At 31.5% G+C, this 21464-nt stretch overlaps 2 protein-coding genes across 3 annotated transcripts in view; one reads left to right on the top strand and one right to left on the bottom strand.

The window, feature by feature from the left end:
• The window catches only part of LOC127720013 (zinc finger CW-type PWWP domain protein 1-like), a 30316-nt gene extending 19559 nt beyond the window's left edge, over window positions 1-10757 (bottom strand). For both annotated transcript variants that reach the window (XM_052226422.1, XM_052226423.1), the window contains exons 1-12: window positions 10687-10757; window positions 10071-10180; window positions 8599-8730; window positions 7961-8029; window positions 7576-7626; window positions 7128-7190; window positions 6340-6396; window positions 5572-5832; window positions 4497-4611; window positions 2361-2727; window positions 1753-1937; window positions 869-964 (exon numbers count right to left, since the gene is read on the bottom strand). In XM_052226422.1, coding sequence (XP_052082382.1) covers window positions 869-964; window positions 1753-1937; window positions 2361-2727; window positions 4497-4611; window positions 5572-5832; window positions 6340-6396; window positions 7128-7190; window positions 7576-7626; window positions 7961-8029; window positions 8599-8730; window positions 10071-10180; window positions 10687-10729 — 1549 coding nt within the window. In that variant the 5' untranslated portion in view covers window positions 10730-10757. The remainder of the gene's footprint in view (window positions 1-868; window positions 965-1752; window positions 1938-2360; window positions 2728-4496; window positions 4612-5571; window positions 5833-6339; window positions 6397-7127; window positions 7191-7575; window positions 7627-7960; window positions 8030-8598; window positions 8731-10070; window positions 10181-10686) is intronic.
• Window positions 10758-15158: 4401 nt separating this feature from the next.
• Window positions 15159-21106, top strand: LOC127720012 (7SK snRNA methylphosphate capping enzyme-like). Its single transcript, XM_052226421.1, has 4 exons — window positions 15159-16788; window positions 17996-18214; window positions 19013-19136; window positions 20422-21106. The coding sequence occupies exons 1-4, from the start codon at window positions 15478-15480 to the stop codon at window positions 21042-21044; spliced, it is 2277 nt and encodes a 758-aa protein (XP_052082381.1). The 5' UTR covers window positions 15159-15477; the 3' UTR covers window positions 21045-21106.
• Window positions 21107-21464: the final 358 nt, after the last annotated feature.

Below are 21464 nucleotides of genomic sequence, written 5' to 3'. Positions count from 1 at the left end.
ATGTACCTGAAAATATTTTTTCTGAATGCATTTGCTTGTCGTCTGATATAGAAACATTTCAAAATTTGTTTTATCAATGGGTTGTTGTCAAATCATTTGGGTTGATCAAACTTTCTTTACTACTTTTAATTGTGTAAACAACAAGTACATTTTCATACATAATCTCATATTGTGTCTTATTAAAGCATTTCTTCATTTATTATCCTTTTATAGATGTTATATAAACATCATTTTACTTTTTGTATATATTCAGCAGTAGATTATTTTAATTATAAAGTTTTAGGATAAAATATATTGCAGGATTAATGCAACTAATCTTCATATGAAACATTTCTTTTCTCCATTTTTTAAAAAGTTTTTGGATTGATAGTATTTGGAATTTTAAAAATCAATTACTTCTCATACAATTATCATTGCAGTCAAATATACTGTAAATTCAGAAATTATTGTGATTTTTTTTTTAATGAGAATAATGCGACTTGGTAATGATCGCAATAATAACTCATATTCTGATATCTGATACATAAATCTGTATGCAGATTTTCCTGAAATCGCAATAACTAATCTCTCAATTTTTTCATTTCTTCCAAAATCACAATAATAAATGCACACAATAATTTCTGAATTTACAGTAATCAATCACTTTTTCAAAGAAACGTCTTCCCCAATTAAGTTTAAAGTTAAATCATACCCTAAAATTTAGTAAAATTTATTATATATAAAAAAAAAGATGTGGTATGATTGCCAATGAGACAACTCTCCACAATAGACCAAATGACACAGAAATTATAATGGAATATGTAGACAGCTCTCTCACAAGCAAAAAACCCTAACTGTAAAAATATAGGGCATACACTACAGGCAATACCTTTTTCTTTTGTCAATTTCTTGGACACTTGTTCATCCATTTTCAGTTTCTTTTTACTAGACTTTGTTTCACTCTTTGTGTTTTCTTTCTTCAGTTCTAAAAAAAAAAATCAATCAAAAATGCACAAGTTTTCAATGCTAAGAATATCCCCATTCATAATTAAAGTATCTATACCAACACTGAATACAGGTTATCAAAATTATAGTAGGATGGTCATATTTTTTATTTACGGAGTTGAAAATTATCAAAATGTTTATAAAGGATTTTGATATTTAAGTGACTTAATTCTAAATAATTTAGTTATTGGCTTTGTATATTTCCAAAACAAAACGACATAAAGACGTACAGACAGGATACAGGGAATATCGATTTGAAATATAAAAAATGCTTACATTGAACACAAAACTGAGTCATTCAATCAAGTGTTCGATGGAGGGTTGAGATCTCACAAAACATGTTTAACCCTGCCACATTTTTGCGTCTGTCCCAAGTCAGGAACCTCTGGCCTTTGTTAGTCTTGTATTTTTTTTTTAATTTTGGTTCATTTATTGTGTCGGAGTTTAGTGTGATGTCCATTTTCGCTGAACTAATATACATTTTTGTTTAGGGGCCAGCTGAAGCCCGCCTCTGGGTGCGGGATTTTCTCGCTGTGTTGAAGATCCTTTGGTGGCCTTTGGCTTTTTTCTGCTGATTGGTCAGGTTGTTGTCTCTCTGACACATTCCCTGTTTCCATTCTCACTTTTATTGTCTCTATCGCAACCAAATTGACAGAAAAAATTGAAAATATCATTTTCTGTTTAGGATCCCAAAATTGAGACTGCATTGTTTTATTCATTAAAAAATTGAATTGCACACCATGCCTACAGGGGCTTTAGTTTTCAAACCTTCAATTTTCTTTGGGAAGTTGAGCTGTTTTGGTGCTAGTTTTTGTTTTTTAATGGAAGAATGATTTTCTGAATTTTTGCTCTTCTTTGGAGGTGGAGTCTTCTGTACAGGTAATTTGTAATCTACTTCACTGCCCTCTGGTGTTTCCTCATTTACATCTTGAAAGTTTGGTTCAACAGTATTGCTGGAAAGAAAAGAACATACATTGTTATTATAAGTAAAGATCATTTCATATAAATTCAAAGTCAGGTGGCATAAGGTTGATTTTCATATTTCTTTTTGTGTGTTTTTGCCTTCATCTTCAACATCATAAATCAGATTTATTTTTTTCTGGGAGATAAAAGAATGCATTATGAACAAGAAAAATAATTAGGATTGTATTAGTAAATTGTGCACATTGCTTTGCAAAATTTTTTCATTACAGAGGGCTTTTACTTGTACAGTTTCCAAAAAAATCAATGCAACAAAATTTCATAAAAAATGGTTTAATAAAACAAACGTATTGATACTGTATATGTTTATAAATGGAAAGTTGAAGGGAAATACATGAAATAACCAAACTGCATTTTTACTATGCAGTATATAAAAATGTAGAAAGATACTAAACCTTAAGCTCTGAAGACCATTAATCACTTCATCTGGTATTAGCTGTGATAAAGCCTGGCATTCTTCAACTTCATCCACATTCTCAAATTCCAGAACATCCAATTCCTCCTCAGACTGTTGCTCTTCATCAGAATTACAGTCATTTCCTAACTGTTTTTCTTCTTGAACTTTGACATCTGTGTTACGTTCTGATATTTTTGGTGCCTTGTCAAACTTTTTACTGGTAGGAACAACTTGAGCCTGTGTCTGTTCTTTTGGTTTCTTTGTCTTGGTTTTTTTTATCTGTTTTGGTTTTGTAACTTTTTCTGAAGTAGCTTTCATTTCTTTTTGTTTTTTCTCTTTTACAGGCTTATTCAAAGACTCATACACTTTAAATATGAATTAAACATTAAAATTTTAAAATTTAGGCATACATATTTGCAACAAACAGTTGATTACAATAAGTAAATGGTAACACATTCTAAACAATTTCCAGTTTCAGTACAATTCATAACAAAAGCTTTAAGCTTAGATTCATGAGAGAAAACAAGAGCAGAAGAATAAATGGGTAAAATTCTCAGCAAAGAATGATAGGCATGAAGAGATTTTGTCTTTAATTCCTTATAGTGTGGCATCAAAAGTAGAATTGGAGCAATTAACTCTATGAATGAAAATTGTTCATTATTTAAATGGAAATAGGACATTCCATAATTATTTGTGGATTATTAAGCATGCATGGAATAAGGGCTATTCCATTAAAAAGGAGGTACTAGGGTCGGAAGGCAATATTTAAGTACCCCCAGGACCAAGAGGAATGTACCATGTATCTTAACACCAACCAACCGGAAGTCATTTCATGATAATACAAGAACCAACTGGAATATATTTAACTTATTTTTTACTGGCCCTTCAAAATTGAGAAGAAATTACCTCTTGGGATTGAAGATATATGTATACTCTATAAAAACATCTACATGTAATATTAACATTTATTAATGAATAAGAAAATTACTGTCACATTTCATTGGATTTTGACATGAAAATTTGTGAACTAAAAGTTATTTCGAGTTTCTGTATAAAATATTTCATGCTTTTTCTTTCTTTTCCATATATCTTTTGGTTATCAATTCTAGTGTTTATATTTCATCGTGATAGATGTATTTTGTCACCTGCCTGGAATTTTTTTTTTTTTTATTGTATTTGATCGGCAAACCCGGAATTACCCTTATTTGACCCCAGAATCTGATCCGGTATTGTAATCGTCTTCATTTCCGGTTTATGGCATCCATTGTTTTTCAATGTTGTTTTTGTCAGTCAGATACGATTTTACTCGTATTTACACATTACTTGTTGGCGATTTTCAGTATAAAGCTAGTGGTTGAATAAAATGAGCATCGCTGTCATGAATAATAAAGATAAAAATAAATTTTGAGATCGTTTGCTGGGAAAAACGTAGGGTATTTGCCATTGCAAATAGGAACACAGGGGCTTGTTTAGTATCAGACGAGGTTTAACTGTCAATGGCGGTCGCTATCCTATATAAAACAAAGGATAGCAACCGCCATTGACAGTAAAACCTTGTCTGACACACTAAACAAGCCCCTGTGATAGGAATGGGTCCGGTATTTGGACCCTGTGGAATACTAGAAAAATCCCTGGAGGAGTATACAATCTCAATAGTAATATGGCTTTAAAATGACCATACTGATGGTTAAAAAGGTCGGCAAAGTTAAATTTTATTTTCTTTCAAATCGAAGGTCCTTTCAACAGAATTTGACATCATTCGTCATGTGCTTGTCATTTAAGGGAAGTATCTCTTGCACTTCCGGAACTGGTACCATAGGTAGAATACAACGTTGTGCCTGCCGCTGCGTAAGTCGCGGGAACAGTTATGTTATCCAAATATCAAGGGGATTTTTTATAATTGCCGTCCGACCCTGGTACATTCTTTTCAATAGAATAGCCCTAACCTAAAAACTATTATTATAATCCTGTCCATAGTGTATATATCTCTTTAAGAAAGTTCTTTTTAGATTAAATTAACATATTATTATTGCAACAATATTAAATCATTTTATAATCTTATGGACCTTATTCTATCTTTTTTTAAGCGACTTGAGAAATTTTTATTCCAAGAGATAAATGACAATGAACTTACTTTCTTCAAGAGATGTGTTGTTACATCTATCTAGAACAGCCTGGAATATTTCCTCATATTCTTGGTCTGATAGAGATCTTGGTGGTTCTTTAGTGGTAGCATCTGATGCCTGAGACTAAATGTATAAAGTAGTAGTATGTTTTAAAAACAAGATATTCATTTGACAGAACTGAATAAAAGAGTTTTTCAGTGATCAAGCTCACATACACCATGTGCCCTCCCTCACATAAAGGAACATATCGTGACCTGGTATCATAGGTTTGTTCTGTTTACTTGAAGGTTGGATTCTTTTCTGATATTTTCAGAAAATAATATAATATGCCTTACAATCAATAAGTATTAAAAGTGATGTATTTCATTAAAGTGCTTCTAAAAAAATAGTGCCCCACATTACAAATTTTTTTATAGAACTTACTGTGAATTCATTATTATTCGTTGGATACCAATTTTCTTGGGGTTTCATGGGTACAGGTGAACCATGAAGTAAAATGTTCAACGAATATAAAATTTTCGTAGCTTTGTATTCAGAGATTGGCAAAACCATGAAATCAAATATCCACGAAAATAAATGAATCCAAAGTATCGGAGGTTTTGATGAGTGGAAATCTTCATACAAATTAAAAGACAATCTGACAATAAAGGTGCTTTCCCAGTAACAAGATTTGTTTTTAACAGTGTAACAGCCCCCACCACCACCCCCGAAAACAATTATCCTTCATTTCATTTTTCCCCTGATTATCAAACCTATGGAAATTAACCTTCATCTTAATTTGGATTGGATTTGATAAAAAATAAAGGCTCTATCCTGGCCACAACAAAAAGATCAGGGACAGACTGACTGACAAAAAGTCAAACACATTAGAACCTATGTGTGTGATAAAATTATGAACAACACATGTATATTTATTACTACAAATAAAAGAGTTAATGGAATTCTGAATATGACATTTGGTATTGTAAATCTAAAGTGTACTTGTCTTTGCAAGAGGTGAAATTTTCTAAATCTTTTTTGTTAAATTGCTGTTATGTGAACTACATCGATAACAATATTACTAAATTAAGAAAGACATTAAACCTTTTTAATCTGAATTTCTGCGTGTGCTTCCTCATTTTTCTTTTCTTCCTGCTCAGTTATAATTTCATCTGAGTCATCTTTGCTTTGCTGCATTTCAATGGCAGGCTGAAAAACAGATTCTTCATTTTCTTCTGTGCAAACCATCTCATTGCCATTTTTAACCTCGTCATCTTCATCCTCTTTTTCAAAAGAAGATTTCTGTTCATGTTGAACATCAGTGTCTTCTCCAGCTTTAGCTTCATTCTGTGCTTCTGAATCTGACTAATTAAAGTTAGAAAAACATTAAGTTGTTTAAGGTTTGTTCTATTTCAAAGGGAATCTATAATTGCAATACAGCATCACTTCTAGAGTGGGGTATAATTTTGTCTAAATTTGTTCATTTGTAGAGGTTGTGACATTAAACTTTGAGTCAGTGATCTCAAAAATAAGTGGTCACCCTTTCCCAAAGTGCACTGTCTTAAAACTGAAACACTGAACATCAATTGGCCTTCACCTTACTACAATTTGCACTTGACTAAATAACTGAGAAATATCACTCTTGGATCTTCTATCCACCTTTTACAAAGACATCAATGTTATCATTTTGTATTTTTTTAACTAGATTTCAATTCATTTGTAAAAAGCGTCAGTTAAAATTTTTATCTTCATAGTACTTCATTAAGATATGACAAAACTATGTTGTCGTACATGGCTGTTTGCTACACTCTTTCATTGGCCTTTCTCAAAGTAAAACATCACTTGACACAAATTCAGATTAGCTTTAAGTACCTTCTTTTTCTTTGCCTTCTTCGGTTTTGATAAGTTTTCTGTTTTGTCAGCACTTTCCTGTAATTAAAATGCAAATTCTTGAGTTTAAATAAAATCGTTTATCCACATTGAGATTTCTAATTCTGTTTTTGGTCATATGCACATTTGTTCAACTTAAGTTTGAATATTTTATTGTCAGTAACATATGAATGTCTGATTTCTTCATCAAATGTGATTTCTCTAGTTTCCTGTGGAATAAATCATCAAAACACTAAAACAAGAATGCAGGATCAGTTGTTGTGCTATGAAACATAGTCCCCTGACTCATAATTCAAAGTATTGGAAAACAAGAAGTAGGTGTTTCACAGATTACAACTCATCACTGTCAAGCTGTTGACCAAATATGAAGTCATTCTGTTCAGCAGTATTTTTAGAAAATTGTAACGAAATTATTTTTTATATTCAATTGAAGTATCAGCAAGGAAGTAGGTGTCCCACAAATCAGAAAAGTTCTCATACATCACAACTCATCATTGTCAAGCTAATGACCAAATATGAAGACATTCTATCATATGTATACTATGATATACAGTTATCATATCATACATTATTTATATCTTTTTTTGAAAATGAAAACATTCATAATACTGTAAATACATATTACACTTTATATTTATTCCTTTTCAGAATAAGTAAACAACTAGTTGAGACTGGATTTGAACCAAAATTTGCAACCACTCACAATTAATTAATTTAAGTGAATCCTCCGACCCATACCATCACTAAGGTCGTTTTGGGACAGCCCTTACCTTATCCTTTTTCACTTTCTTCGGCTTTGAAACATCAACATTGTCATCAGCATTAGATTTCATCTGTAACATAGGTCAAACATAAATTTGAAAATACTTGTACTTAATAATCAACAGATATGTTAAAGATAATAACAAAGATATTTCAAACAACAAAATTGACTAAGATTGCCAGTATTCTGGTCGAAGACACTCCTGCTTCCTCCACCAATAAAAACTGGCTTCCTTGATATAGCCAAGAGTGCTTATAGTGGTGATAAGCACCAACTATCAATCAATTAATCTATCCAACAACAACAAAAACTTCAAGGTCAGTAAAATAACACACAAACATGTATAAAAACTTTTTTCTTTTTGAAAATAGTGATGAAAAGAAAGTTATTTATTATTTACTTTACAATTAATACAATTAATAAAAAAAATGATAGCATAGTTCATAAAACATTACCTTTTTGATTTTCTTCGGTTTTGGTTTATCTGAATCAGTATTTGACTGTTCCTGAAAAATTCAAATTTTACATATTCATCAGAATGTTTAAACTTTTGGTGATATAACTCTTGAGCAAAAACCATTTAAAAGCAGAATATTATTTATCTCTCATACTTAGAAGAAGGAAAATTGTCATTTGGTGCATTTTTTTTTATTCCTGCTGACTTAAAAAACATTATCCCAGAAATATAAATACAAAATATTTGCATAGTACATTACCTTCAAATTGTGCTTTTTTATTTTATATATAAACAAAAATGATGGTACACTCTGACCATGCATAGCTTCCCTGAAAAAAAAAAACAGAAATGGAAAAATGAAGGTTTTTCTTATCAAAAATCACCTTTAGAGATTTCTTTGTTCCTCTCTTTTTGTTCTTTTCACTTAATTCTTCTTTTACCTCCTTTTTGTCCTGAAACAGCATCAAACCTATGCTTAAATATTCTACTTAAAAAATAATTGAATACTCCTGCACTTTTATTTATAGGAAACCAATATTTTTTTCTGTTAGCAATAATCAAGGGGAGATAATTCTACTTGGAAATATCTTTTAAAGAAAGTACAATTATTTGGTTGGAATCTGGTGTAGATAAAGCAAAACTTGAATTATAACAAAATCTTTCCAGAATCAATAATCTGCAGTCTTCACAGTTAACCACAGACCCACCAGATCAGGCTTGATAAATTAAAAATGAGCCTGTAAGAATTTCTACTTTTGGCCAATAAAATGTACAGGAAACTTCCCAAAAAATTAGCATCAAGCCAGTGGCTGCAAAATTTTTCGTGATGACTGAATTTACAGTACTAAATTAAGTTGACAGAAAAATATTAATGTATGGCCTTGAATTCTAGGAAATAAATTATTAAAACTTAACAATGGTTACCATCTGGTCCTCTTTCAAAATTAAATTTGAATTTCATTGTTTTTATTTAGCTTTTAATAGAAATAAAATAAAATTGGGATAATCATAAAGAACTAACAATATCTGAGGTGCATGGAGCTTGGAAAAGGCTTTTCTTTGATTTGACTTTCTTTAGACCCACTGCATTATTCTCCTTGTCCTGTTCTTTGTCTATGACATCATTAGAATCATCACATTTTCCAGAACTTGGCTGTAATCAAAAGACGTTAAATGAAAATGCAGTAAATGGTTATATGTTGCAGACACTCCTATTTTAGAAGAATATCTAAACATGCATTTCAAATTCATTACCTTTGTAAAACTTGCATGTTATGAAAGACCAGAAATCTTAAAACTTTTGTTCAAAAGAACAATTAAGTTCTACTATAAAATTGAATTCGATTTTGATCAGAGAAGTCCATTACTAGGATAAATGTACAAATTAAACTTTTATTAACATTCACATGATTCAGAATATAACACTATCCCCAGTTTAGGCTATTATCATGTGTAATACCACCAAATCATAGTACCTCACATCCGGTTGCATACGAAAATAGGTTGAAAAAAAAAATATTCCCTTGAATTTGACAGTTGTAGGTAATTAATTCTACATTTCATTGCAGTAAAACATTTCTGGGTCATAAACATTTATATTGGGTATTTAAAAGCACCATTATTTTTTTTATTTGGGGTTTCTATAGAATATTTTGGAAACTTGAGGTTACATGGTTACTAAAGCTTGTACACAGGTTAATAAAAGGGGAAAATTTGATTGGTTAACTTCCAGAGATGGTTATTTTCTTATATGCAATGAAATGTTATGTGAAATTTTTTCTATAGTACTGGACAGGATAAAACTTTACTTATGCCAAGTATTTCTTTATTTGAAACAAAGATAAATTCTGCACAATATTTTGAAAAGTGCAAATTTAACAAAGACTAATAGGGGAAAATCAATGGTGGTATTACACCTATCAGAGATAACCAATAGAGCCAAAGTTGACCGTTCGAAAATGGTCTTCTGATTAGAATCTCAAGTCACCCAAACAACCAAAGTATTTCTGTTTCAGCTCACATTCAATATTGGTAACTATTAAGGTGACTAAAGAGGGTACATGTAAACCATATCTGGTTTAAAAAAAGAAATAGCAATATATCTAGCAAGACACACTCAGACATAATACATCTGTATAATTTCCAGATATGCATAATTCACCATTTCTGTATGTGCCAGTAATAAAAAGCTTGTTAAATTTTCTTTAGCACAGAAACCGGAGAGAATTTTTATGCATTGTTTTTTATATTCTTGTGTACCTGCTGTTTGATAAGATCACCAACAAAAATTAGACATAAAAGAAATATTGTTCTGGTATGGATTGCTTGTATATGACATTGGATAAAACATTGTATAAAATTCTGCCTGAACTAAAACGTCTTTTGATCTGACAGATTGAGAAGCTTGAACATTTAATTTTCAGAAGCCACCATAATTTTTTCCTTCTTCATAAAATTAATTCTCACACCTAAGTGGTAAACACTTTTATTTACCTGAACCTGAACTGTTTCAGATTTGGCAGTATTATTTTCAGCAGCCTTAAACAGGTTTTTGGGACTCAATAGTGAGATCTCAGCTTTTACTCCCGCTTTAAGCTTTGGTACTGAAAAACAAATATAAAAATGTAAGATACATAAATTATTTTTGTTTCTGATACTGATTTTATGAATAAGAATATTTAGTGATCCCATTTAGTCCACTGTAATTTTTAAACAGAATTAAGTTTTTACCACACTTTTTTCAATTCTTTCATTGAAGCCCTAGCAAAAAAAGATGTTTCAAAATTTGTGATTTTTTTTTCTTTCATAAAAACTTAAGTTTTCTACCAAATTTTTGGGGGGAATTTCAGAAGTGCACAAAAGGGGTCTTCCTTTCATAGGTATTAATACTAGGCAAAATATTTTGAAAATTAGTTGAGTCAATCTTGACTTATCATGTGACATAGAAGTGCAGACAGACAGACAGACAGACAGACAGACAGACAGACAGACAGACAGACAGACAGACAGACAGACAGACAGACAGACAGACAGACAGACAGACAGACAGAGTCTGACTGACTTATAGGGTAACTGTTGACTAGTTGATAGGGCCATCATTTAACTTTACCTGCAAATGTCCTTTTAAAAGAAGGCTTCTTTGGGTCAGTCATTTCTGTAAGCTGAAACAAAAACAAACAAAAAAAGGAAATAATTTACCATCTTGAAAAATTGCATTGCATTTGAAAAATTATTTACCCAAATCATCATTACAGCAATGACTTAGTTGAACTATGGTTTTGTTCATATCTTTTTAAATTGCAGTTTCTTTTGATCACACATTTCTGATTAGCTGAAACAAAAACAAAAGAAAAGGAAACCCTTTAAGGTCTTGAAAACTTGTTTCGCATTTGAAAAATTATTTACCAGGACCAAATCATCATCAAAATCTCACTAAAACTTGCAAATATTTATTCCTACCTGTGTTTTCGTCATCCATAATACATATATTATTGAATTAGATGGGTTTTTTTTCTGTAGTTTTTTCTGCAACTATTTTTTATCCTCCCAATCATGATAAAAAAAGCGGTTTGAGTACACACAGCTTTAAACCCATTTATTCAATTGCTACTGTTTTTTAGATTGTTCTTATGTTTTGCTGTCTCATGTTAGGGGGAGTGTTGAGCGCTCACAAACATGTTTAAGCCCACCACATTCTTTAATAGTTTTGTGCCTGTCCCAAGTCAGGAGCCTGTAGTTCAGCCAGGTTGTGTTTTTTTATGTCTGTCATAACTGTTTTTCGTAAATTGTTTTTTATAATAAGCCGTTGGTTTTCTGGTTTTCTGGTTTGAATGGATTCACATTTTTTATGTTACGCCTATTTTAGCCGGCTGTACGGTATGAGTTTTTCTCATTGTTGAAGGCCATTACAGTTGCCTAGTTGCTTACTTCCACCTTATTTGAACTCTGCTGGATAGTTGTCTCATTGGCAATAATACCACATATCCTTATTTTTTTTATATATATTCAGGCTTTAACTTAGTCGAATAAATGTGTAGAAAAAAATTGGTGTATAATTCTTTTACTAAACAATTTTAAACACCTGAATCAAGGCTTTTACAAAATGAAGCATCATAATGCAATTTATTAAGCAAAATAGGCTGTACAGTTGCCTATAATTGCTTACATCCACTGCATTTGCACTTTGCTTGATAATTGTCTCATTTGCAATCACACTACATCTCCTTATTTTTATATAAATTCTTTCTGAAACATTTTGGTAAAATAATGAAGAATGCAATAGTTGACCAAAACATTTTTTTTACTGGCGAGCAACACTGCCTCAGTGCATGATACTCTTCTGCAGAGTGTGAATATCTTTAGTGATGATTATCAACTTACTGTTAATTATTTCACAGCATATGGGTGAAAAAATTGCCAACATTTTGAATAACGATACAAATTACCCTAATAATTGTCATTTTTCAGCTGTATATTAAAACATGTCAAAAGGAATGTTATCAACAAAAATACTATGCTGTATTGAAATATATACATACATTAAAAATTCAATTCTGCATTGCAAATTGTAGAAATCTAAAAATGATATTATTCTTGCTATAATGTACAATTAAGTTTGTTTTAATATTCAAATTTTGGTAACCACTGTTTTACAGTTCATCAAAATTTGCTGTTAAATATGAGACTTTAATTTTTCATATTAACAAGTTTCTGTCCACACTCGTTTTTTTATATAAATAAAAATTAATGATGAATATTTTGTCAACTTTGTTTGGATTTATAACTACTTTTATGAATACGCCGATTATATCATGCTTATCATTAAACATTCAATGTGTGTGAAAAGAACATTTTTGGTTAGATATGTCAATTGTAATATATCTTATAACGTCATGATAGACACAAATAACAATTTCTGCATTATAGAAAATTAGATATGGTCCGAGGACACAGTTATCGTCCTTAGATTTTCGTTGTCTACAAATAAAGTCCCTAGTGTGGACAATGTATAACTTGCAAATTTTTTTCATACACATTCCAATTTTATTTCTTTATATTTTATGCATGAAATATTAAGTAAGGGGATGAAATTACATGTTAAAAAAATTTGGTTGCTGAATCTTTATGTTAATATTAAGAAGTGATTTGGTCCAGTTAAAAAAGGTCAAAAACTAGTATGTCTGAAGTTGTAAAACTGAATTTAGACCCCCTTAACATAGAATTGTCATTATTTTGAGTTAGAGCTAATAGACTTTTCTATAATTTTGATATTATTTGTCCCAGTAGTAGTACACTACACTGTAAAAATATTTTTGAGATAGAGCAGCTGCGATTTTTTTAATTTGACTTTATTGTCTAAAAGAAATGCACTACGAAATAACTGTGTTCTCGGGCCATATGTGCAAGTAAGTTCACTAATGTTTTAGTCATAACAAAAAAAAAATTTAAATAGCCTTTCAAGACATCATAATTATTTGGACTAAAGTAGTGTCCATTAATTCCGCCCGTTCGGTAAACCTGCCCACTCCCATTACTGCCGTAATTGTCACTTCCGTGAATATTTTGTCTGCTATTTTATTCATAGGAATTGTACTTATCATCCTGCATGTCAAATTTTAAAGAAAAATCCTTTATTAGTGATTATTATTACCAAAATATCTAGTGAGTTCTATAATAGTTTCCTAATCTTACGATAATCATATTATTGCTTAAAAAACTCATTTCTGACTTCAAATTTTTTTTTGGATTATCTGGAATCTCTTTATAAGTGGTCTATTAATAAATAGATCACATTTTCCTTTCATAAATTTGTGATAAACTGGCCTTCCATACATATTTACTGCGCATGGGCAGATTTACCGGACAAACACATTTCCGATAAATACACGGATGACCCACATGTTTTGTTTCAGATATTTTTGGGGAAATGAGATAAACTACTCAAAGTTGATTTGTCAGTGAATTGATTTATATCAAATTTGATACAATTTGTGTATAATTAAGCAGAAATACATACGATCAAAGCCTTATGTGGGCGGATTTACCCAACTGCATCATATAGTTATTTAGGTTGCAACATGACACTATATATTTGTTATTATTATCTCCCCCCCCCCCCCCCCCTTTTCAAGTACGGTGCAGTCCGGTGTATCCCCGCACCTAAGACTTATGACTTCACTTCATTCAACTGATAAAATCAATAATTGAATAATAGTGTGTGATCACATTCATAACATACTTTTATTTCATAAAATCTTCTGTTTGTACGGTTTCGCCCTCAAGATTTTGTGTAATGTGTGTCCAAAATTAGGGAAACCCCTGTTCTGAGGGTTCCTCCGACGTCCGGTGATTTCGCGCATGCTTTCCAAAAATAGCTTATTTTGAATACAGGAAAGACTTGACACTACGAAATATAGCTGAATTTGAACCAAACACAATGCCAAGGATGCACAGCAAAAATAATTTCCGTCTGATATAAATTTTTCTGAAATAAAACAAATTTTATCTGATGATGAATTTTTTTAATGGAAATTGGCCAAATATTGTAAATCACGGGATTGCAGTTATTAATTAACTCTTGAACTTATCAGTTTTATTCTTTTTTATCCCTTTGGAAGTTTAAAACAATAACTAGAACGATTTTATTTTGTGTAACTGTGTTGATATCTAAGGAAATCAGCTAATGCGCGATATCACCGGCCAGACGGACACCATGGACTCCACTGTACAGATCTGTAGATTCAAAAGCAAGTCCACTAGAAGTCAGAATATTGATAATGTATGTGTCTATGTAGGATGACCTGTAATACCTGCAAACCGTATTTTGGATGAGCTTAGTCCAAATACAGCTTATCGCTATTTGTCTGCCATTACTGGACATCACAAAGTTCCCGTAAAATTTTGACGTCATAATAGAAACTGTCTGATGCCACAAAGACAAAGTGATTGTTGTATGACGTCAATAGTTCAAGTGGCGCAGATTCTCGAGTCAAGTGTCGCGGATTCCCAAATAGTGATAAGCCATAAAAAAAGTCTTCATACATCAAAAATATTAAAATAGCCTTTCTAGACCTTTATATATTTATTTGGACTAGGATGAGCTGAGTTAGCATGTTATTAAATTATCTGGCTCACTGGAACAAAACTTGTCAAAAGTCTGAAAAGAGAAGTGAAGCATCAATCAATCAATCATATAAAACATGACAATGACTTGCTGTTTATTTGTTTATTTTATCTTGTATTTATTAAAGGCATATCATAAAAACAACATACTCTGAACATGTATGTTTATAAATTAGAAAGACAATGGTAGATACAATCTTATTATTTATGTATAAAAATGATATAGCCAAGTTTTTGCAGTACTGTTTTTTTGAAACCAGTGGTATGTTAAGTAATTATTTCATACACCTCATAAATATCTTTACCTTAAAACTTCTCAGACAGCCATACAGTGCTCAGTCTTCTGCAAATAGTCGAAGACTGTTTTCTTCTTTCTTTCTTGGAATATTTTTGCAGACGACAATTTATAGCCTTTCGGAACAACAATTTCCGAACTAATTTCCCACAAGTCTACGATTTGCACAGGCGCACTGGATATCCAGTGTGAGCTAACTGCCTTACTGCACGGAGCCTCAAGGAAACATTAGAAAGTTTATTGCGACTTTGGTGGATATTTTCTGACATTTAATGCTTCTTTAAGCTAAAATCGTGCAATTAATATTAACTTTTGAACCTATTCTTCTTGGGAACTGTTAATACTAGAACGTGATAGGTGATTGTTGTTGTGACCGCATTTTGGCTTGGTCAACCGCCAGGTGGCAGCAAAGTTCCGACGTTTACATTACGAACACGTGCTCGATGTAAACAATAACGACGATCGTGTGTGAAAAGTCAGAAAATGAGTGTTGAAGTGAAGACACCGACCCACACTCAATTCGAACATTCTGAATTTCTTTGTGGAGATAAACAATCGAGTTCAAAACCCAAATCTTCACCAGTTACATTCAAATTTGACGAAAATCAGCATAACTACAACTCGTACAGGAGAGCAAGTGATGGAGGACAAAATTTATCAGTTCAGTGGAGGAAAAGAAGACTAAGCACAAACAGAAATGATGCTTCTTTTTATGGCCCAGGTTCACGCAGAAAAAGATTCAAGTCAACACCAAGTGAACAGATTGTGTTGCCGACAAAATTTCTTCTAGGTGGAAATATTAACGATCCATTGAACCTCAACAGCATAAATGAAGAGGAAAATGACAAGACGCCATATTCATCACCTGTGCCAACACCAGCACATCGTAAAGAACTTATCAATTCAGTGCCATTCAACATAACAGACCCATTGAATTTAGAGTCAGCAGATGATGAAATAGGAATGAGAGGAGCAAAGAAAAAGAAAAGAAATAAGAAAAGACATGAATCATTTTCTTCTGGCAGTCAGTTAGCGAAGGAATGGGTGCCGTCAGAAAAAAGGAAAAATTTAATGCAAGCATTGAAGATTGAAATAGATGAACCTAAGTTGAATGAAATAAATTCATCCCAAATGAAATCTCCACAGATGAAAGAATTGACTTTCAAACTTAGTTCTTCTTCAAAACCAGATAAAATTGTGTCTCCAGTAATTCCACAGTCATCACCTAGGCCAAGGAAAAGGACGAGATGTTCAAGTATGAGTGATGTACATGTTAGACCTGAGTCCACTGCAGCTAGAGCAATTTTCAGAACATCATTAAGTCCATCAAGAAATCTTGAGATTCATAAACCTTTGACTGTCAAGGCATCAAAGAAATCAAACCAGAAACAATCTGGTGCTGTCAAATTTAATAAAAATCCAAAGTTTGTACATGGCAATTACAATAGATACTATGGCTATAGAAACCCAGAAACAGAGGATGATTATAGATTACATTGCTTTAAACAGGAATGGTTTGAGAAGAAAGATGTACTAGATATTGGATGTAATGTTGGACATCTGACACTTTCAATTGCTCGAGATTTCAATCCTTCTAAAATAGTAGGAGTAGACATTGACAGAACATTAATTACTGCAGCTAGGAAGAATATAAGGCATTATATTACATCGAGTCAGACAGATACAAAATCTTTTCCAGTATCAAACTCAATTAATTATGGTCCAATATTAGCACCGCCTGTAGTTGGAAATAGTCCAAAAGATGGATTTCCATACAATATAACATTTACACAGGTAATTCATTCATTGCACCATGTACATGCAGTGGTAGCTACATGTACATTTAGATGGTGGTAACATTAGGCCTAAAAATCTGGTGTTTCAGACTCTGCTTACCCTAAATTTTTTACCTACATTTTGTACCCTTATTTTTAGTGCCAACCCTCAAGATTTGTTTTTTGTTTTGAACAAGTGCTATTACAGTCCCATTCTTTTCCTTTTATTTAAACCATGAAGAATATTTGGCCCCACCCCCTCAGTCATGGTCTACTGATTTTGAAACTTTTGCGTAATTTACATGTATTAGTTTGTGATTAAATTAGTTTAAGATGAACTGATAGATTTTTTCATTTACAGACTTATGTTTCACTTCTGGTTCATAAATGAACATAAATTTTCAAAATTGTAAATTAAAGTTAAAGAATATTATTTTAATGCGATGGTGTAAATGATATTTGCAAAATTCTAATTGACTTTTCATAATTTCAAGGGAGTTTGCAGTAGTTGCAATGGAACTATTTGCTCTCTACAGCTGTAAAACAGAATATGGTTTCAGTGAGTTATTTTTTGGTGAGAAATTTTAAGTGTGTTAATCATGGTAGTAATTAACATACATACATGTATCATGTGTATGTCATGTATGTACTTCCTCTGTAATGCAACTTTGACAGATAAATACAAAATTTGTACTTCCATTATTTGAAATTTCACATAAGCGCATACAGATTACTGGTATTCTATATAGATATAGCTATATAGCTATCAATCATGCACTTTGGGCCACCCTTAACAAGTTCTTTGTTTGATGTTGCCTCCCCATGCCTCGTAGGGTTGGTTGGGTAGGTAGGGATTTAATTTAATTTTTTTTACCAATAACATACATTTGTAGGTTACATGTTTTAGACAAGAAAACGACATCAGAAAACAAAACAAAAAATTTTTAATTTTGAAACAATTTGTGTCATAAATTTTTTCTGGAAGGCTGCTTTTTTAGGTGGGTAGGTAGGCAACATCAAACAATTCTAATTTTATTTTTGGCCTTGTACACAGAATTTTTGTTTAGTTGTTGAATCAAAATTATTGTTCAGAAATATTGCATTGGAAGAAGAAGTTATGCATATACATGAATATATTGTGCAACTTATAAAATTAGCTGTACCATGTGTACAGGTAATGCAAAAATTGTGTAAATGAGCTAATTCATATCATTTATACATTTCAGGGGAACTATGTCTTATCATCAGATGAAATGGTCGATCAACAGAGAGAAGAATATGATGTCATACTAGCTCTAAGTTTAACTAAATGGATCCATTTGAATAACGGTGACACTGGACTGAAGAGATTTTTCCGTAGGATCTTCAATCATCTTCGCCCTGGTGGTAAACTTATCTTAGAACCACAACCTTGGTCATCTTACAAGAAAAAAAAGAAGCTCACAGTAAGTTAGAATTTGCATTTGTTACTGTGATTGTTATGTATTGTAAAGTGGATTATTTTCTTGATTTATAGGGCCAAACTTGTTGGCATAGATTTATTTTTACTTTTTTTTTATCCTGATTCTTTTCCTCCTTAAATATGAAATTAACACGAGGGGATATTTTCATTTTTAAATCTTTCTCAGGAAATAGCAAATGAAAATAAATCCCTTACAAAAATGTCCCACTTTGACCATATGTAAAGTAAGAATTTGAAAGAATTTGTTTAGGGAAAGGGGGAGGGGTGTTAGTCAGTGAAATCTTGAAACACACTTTTAGCATGTTTAGAATTAAAAAAGTGACCTAAAATTGAATAGAACTAATTCTAGAAGTTGATGTTACAAATTTATTTATACAAACTCTATGTACATGTATTTAGGTGTTTGTAGAACCATGAAATCAAAGTAAACTCTTGCTGTGAGATAGCCCATGTGTCTTGACACAGCATTAAGCCTACATTTTGTATATCAATAAGTAATAACTTGCATATCAATACAGACCACAAGTATTTTAACCTCACCACAATTATTTTGTCTAACCCCACTCAATAGGTGAGAATTTAAACCTTGTGGCAAGTAGTAGAAACTTAAATTTTAATTATCATAACCAGAAGTAGGAAATTCTTAATCCACTCGATATTTGTGAGTGTGTACTTAAAATTCATGATATCTTCATTGTTAAATATGTTAAAATAAATTCACAGCAACATTAGATACAAATACAGTCGATAAATATATTGATCAAAACAAATATCATTGCAGGAAGATATTCACAAGCGTTTCCAGAGCATCAAATTGAAACCACATCAGTTTTCAGACTATTTACTCCGGGAAATTGGATTTTCAACATGTGAAGTGGTAGATGTGCCATTCAACAAATCAAAGGGTTTGTAAATAGCATCAGTTAACTTATATTTAAGTACCACTTTTTGTTAGAATAATTGTAAATGCAATAATACATAAAAAAAGTTGGCAAATGGATGGTTTCTTCTTGAATTTTATTGTATAGCCTATGATGAATAGATTAGTGATCAATACAATACAATGATAATTTATTAATGTCTCACCATCAATAATACAGTATACACTTTTCACATTGTAAAAAACAAACTTTTTAAAAATATTAATGCCATTATAAAAAGAATTATGAGAGACAGATTAAAAAGGAACTAGTATATTTACACATTTTCAAAAAGCTATTATAAAAAAAAATGTAAATCATGAAACATATTTACATCTATTATCGGTTTTAAAAATGTCTTCTACTGTCTAAAATAAGTTTGCCTTTTTTGGCGCATTTTTGTATCACATTAATATTGTCATTGGCTAAAATAAATGATAGTTTCTCGGAATTCGGCCAAAAACTGAAATGATCATCATTTAAGTTTTCATGATCACTTGAAGGTCAAGGAGCTATTCTAATCACCTGTTGTCGTTGTCCATCAACTTCCTCTGTCACTGCTGGGGTTATTGAAACTAATTTTATCATCAAATGCTATATTAAAACCATAGGTCAACTTTATTATTTGTTTTTGTTTTACATTTTAATTTATGGTTTCAAATTTTGCACATAGCAAATTAATTGTAAAAATATGTGATCAAATGCCACTAATTCAAACTTATTAAATTCATGATTATTTTTGAAAACAACTTTATTTTCTATTTCTGATTTGCTGTCTAAAGAAACACATATTTTTGGAAACGTCCTTATGGCCTTTTCTTGTGGCAATTCTTCATGCATTACAATAATCAACAAAGTTGATATCATTCCACTTTTTAAAATATTTCTTCTATTGTTAATTTAAGTTTGGGTATTACAAGTTCTTTGATGTCATCAGGGAACTAAGTACTGTAAATTAAGAATTTTTTGCACTCATTAATTGCTACGATTGAAATACAAGATTAATTAATGTGATTTTGGGGATTGCTGAATACAAAAATGCTGTCTAAATTTAAAATGTGAGTTTTTAGTTTTGCGAAATCCATCCATCCTGTTGTGATTTTCACCATGTAAAAAATAAAAACATTGCAAATTTTTTTGAATTGTTAAGTAATTATCACCAGTTATTTTTGCTTTATTTTCAGTTGAGATTCCTAAAATAAGATTTAAAAAAAAAATCATAGAAAGTACAAGAATTCGAAATTTGATTATGAATTTTCATATTTTCTAGGATTTAGAAGACCTATACAGCTCTACACTAAGGCAGATTCAACATGGAATAGTCCAAAAGATATTCTATTGAGTGGAGTCACAAACACACCATCAAACATGGAAGGAATGCATTCATATGAACCATCATCAATAGCTACACCACGAAGTTCAGTTATCTCGGTGTCTGCATCAAACAGCCCAAAAGATACTCCTCAGTTTAGTGGGGAACAGTCAGTTGGAAACACACCATCAAACTTGTATGAACATGAACTCCATTCTCATGAACCGCCATCAACAGTAAATACCCCACAAAGTGGTGAAATATCTGTTGTAAATACGCCATTAGACATTGACGAAAACGAACCATCATGTGTAACCACGCCGCAAAGTTCGATATTAAACTCTTCTCCGAGCATTTCTGAACAGGGAGATAACTCTAGGTCATCATTTTCTAATACTCCATCATCCTACATAGCATCACCATTACATTCACAGGAAGTTGTAAAGGGCAATTACTCTGATCTTGTTTCAATTGAAGAAAATACATCAAGTGACATTGTTGAACCCGTTTTAGATGATAACAATGAGAGCTCTAGGACAGATTTGGAATCACTTCGCAAATATGATTCAACTGAAAAATGAAATAATGCATTTATGATATATTTGTTAAAATTATTTGAGTATAAAACTTTTCAATGAATTTATTCATGTATATTTCCTTATGTATAAAGGCCCAGAAGGACTGCATTAGAATAGAAAAGGGAAAAGGTTCAGGATAACTGTACCAGAGAATAACCCAAACAAGTTATTTTCTCTATTTGGGGAATAAGTTTTAATGTAGATTGAGAAGATTTAATTTACTGTTTTCCAAATTTCAAAGTCTTCTGTCAGAGACTGTTCCCAAAAAAATGTGCTATTTGGGACTTTGAAGGCACTGCTTTATAAGACCCAAGATTGATAGAATATTTCACATACACTAGATTGGTACTTAATTATTTTATTGACAAAGAAATATTTGTAATCATGTGCCTTCAGAGACCCAAATAACATTTTTTTGAACTC

This window comes from Mytilus californianus, unplaced genomic scaffold (genome assembly GCF_021869535.1).
Source record: "Mytilus californianus isolate M0D057914Y unplaced genomic scaffold, xbMytCali1.0.p SCAF_11, whole genome shotgun sequence".
Lineage (NCBI taxonomy): Eukaryota > Metazoa > Mollusca > Bivalvia > Mytilida > Mytilidae > Mytilus > Mytilus californianus.
Note: the sequence above shows the minus strand (reverse complement) of the source record. Positions and strands in the feature narration are given on the sequence as shown.

Bases quoted from the DNA above. Each gene is read 5' to 3' on its own strand.
- LOC127720012 (XM_052226421.1), top strand. From the start codon at position 15,478: ATGAGTGTTGAAGTGAAGACACCGACCCACACTCAATTCGAACATTCT. The intron at 16,789-17,995 runs GTAATTCATTCA...TATACATTTCAG, and splicing joins ACAATATAACATTTACACAG to GGGAACTATGTCTTATCATC. The intron at 19,137-20,421 runs GTTTGTAAATAG...CATATTTTCTAG, and splicing joins GCCATTCAACAAATCAAAGG to GATTTAGAAGACCTATACAG.